This window comes from Eupeodes corollae, chromosome 2, assembly GCF_945859685.1.
Source record: "Eupeodes corollae chromosome 2, idEupCoro1.1, whole genome shotgun sequence".
Classification (NCBI taxonomy): domain Eukaryota; kingdom Metazoa; phylum Arthropoda; class Insecta; order Diptera; family Syrphidae; genus Eupeodes; species Eupeodes corollae.
This window is the reverse complement of record NC_079148.1, coordinates 1,111,058-1,112,521: the sequence shown is the minus strand read 5'-3', so window position 1 is coordinate 1,112,521 and position 1,464 is coordinate 1,111,058. Positions and strand designations below refer to the sequence as shown.

The 1,464-nt window shown below is 41.0% G+C and overlaps 1 protein-coding gene across 1 annotated transcript; it reads left to right on the top strand.

Moving 5' to 3' along the window:
* The first annotated feature begins 511 nt into the window (after positions 1-511).
* On the top strand, positions 512-1,464 carry LOC129947895 (uncharacterized). The gene is made up of 2 exons (XM_056058648.1): positions 512-672; positions 739-1,464. Exons 1-2 carry the CDS (start codon positions 615-617, stop codon positions 1,413-1,415), a joined length of 735 nt encoding a protein of 244 aa, XP_055914623.1. The 5' UTR covers positions 512-614; the 3' UTR covers positions 1,416-1,464.

Here is a 1,464-nt window from a genome sequence, read left to right as displayed (position 1 = left end):
CTTGGCCATATGTCATTTTAATTTAAAAAGCTGTCAAAAAAAGAACCACTATACCCTGAAAGCTTCTATTAAGGTACGAGAAATATTTCACTCAACGTCAAAATGTCGCCGCTAGTTAAAGATGAGATAGTGCTCGCTGAGTTCATTGAAATTTTTCCAAAAAAACAAAAAGAAACGAAAGAAGAAGTCTCAGTAAGGTGTATGTACCCCAGGGCAATTCATCATTAATTACAGAATCATTAGCCATCAGCACTAAATAAAAAGAACAACTATAGCAACAACAACAACAAAAAAAAACATACTATTAGCAATAACTCATTATGAACATTCATAAATTAATGTAGAATAGAAGCTTGAGTAAGAATAATAGCGGCCAATTATCCTCAGCCAGAAAGATGTTTTTGGCCAAAAAATAATTCACTGGGAATTCGCTGGCCGTTAGCCGCTCGCCGGTCGTTGACTCAAAGAGTCCGAATTTTTTCCAATATAAGCCATGGAACTTCTAGATTGGTCATACAGTTCTAATAGACTAAGCTAGCAATCAAGGTCCTTCTCCTTTAGTTCGGTTATGCAATTTTAACTTGATCGACTGGAAGTAATTCGACACCACTAGAATGAAGACAATTTTCGTCGCAGGAGTTCTGATACTCTGCATTGGAGTAGCTTGCTCAGGTAATACAGAGAAAGAGTGTGAGCAAACTTGTCAGGAGCTAAAGAAGTAACACTTTTTGTTTTCAGAGCGAGCATTTCCACAGAGGAGTTTAGCTGCAAGAGCGGCTGCGCTATCAGCTGATGTAAGCCAACCTTACTGGTTTCTAGGAGCATCCCGAAAAGGTGGAAGCTCCATTCAAGCGATTCAGGTACCTGTGCCAGCTGGGGGATTTGCCTACGATAGTGATGACGATGATGATGAAAATAATAATGGGCAACAGGCGGTATTTTCTCTCGTTCAGGACGATGACGATGATAGCGATGATGACCAAGCCAATGAGCTAAATATTGAAAACGATGATGAAGACTCTGAAATGAATGGAAATATTGTTGGGATTCTTGCATTCGACGAAGAAAGGGAAGTTGGTAATTATGAAAATGATGATGATGATGATGGCGAAGAATCTGGTATGGAAACTGCAATTATCCTGCCACGTTCAGCACTTAAGAATATCCCTGATGGAAGCGTTGTAGCCGTGGTTGATGACTCCGAGAGTACGGGTAGGGCTGTACGAAGGTATTATTATAGAAGACGCAGGGGTGGTGGTGGCAAGCGAAGGAGACGAGGAGGAAATCGCCGTCGTCGTCGTCGTGGAGGAAACAGAAGAAGGAGGAGGCCTTCAATTCGTGTAGTTCGACCTTCAGGAACTAGAGGCAGCAGAGTTTCTAACCGAAGGAGGGGATCAAATGTGATCCGTCTTTAGATTAATGAATTGGGCAAAACGAAATTAATAAAAACGAATGGAATCTTAT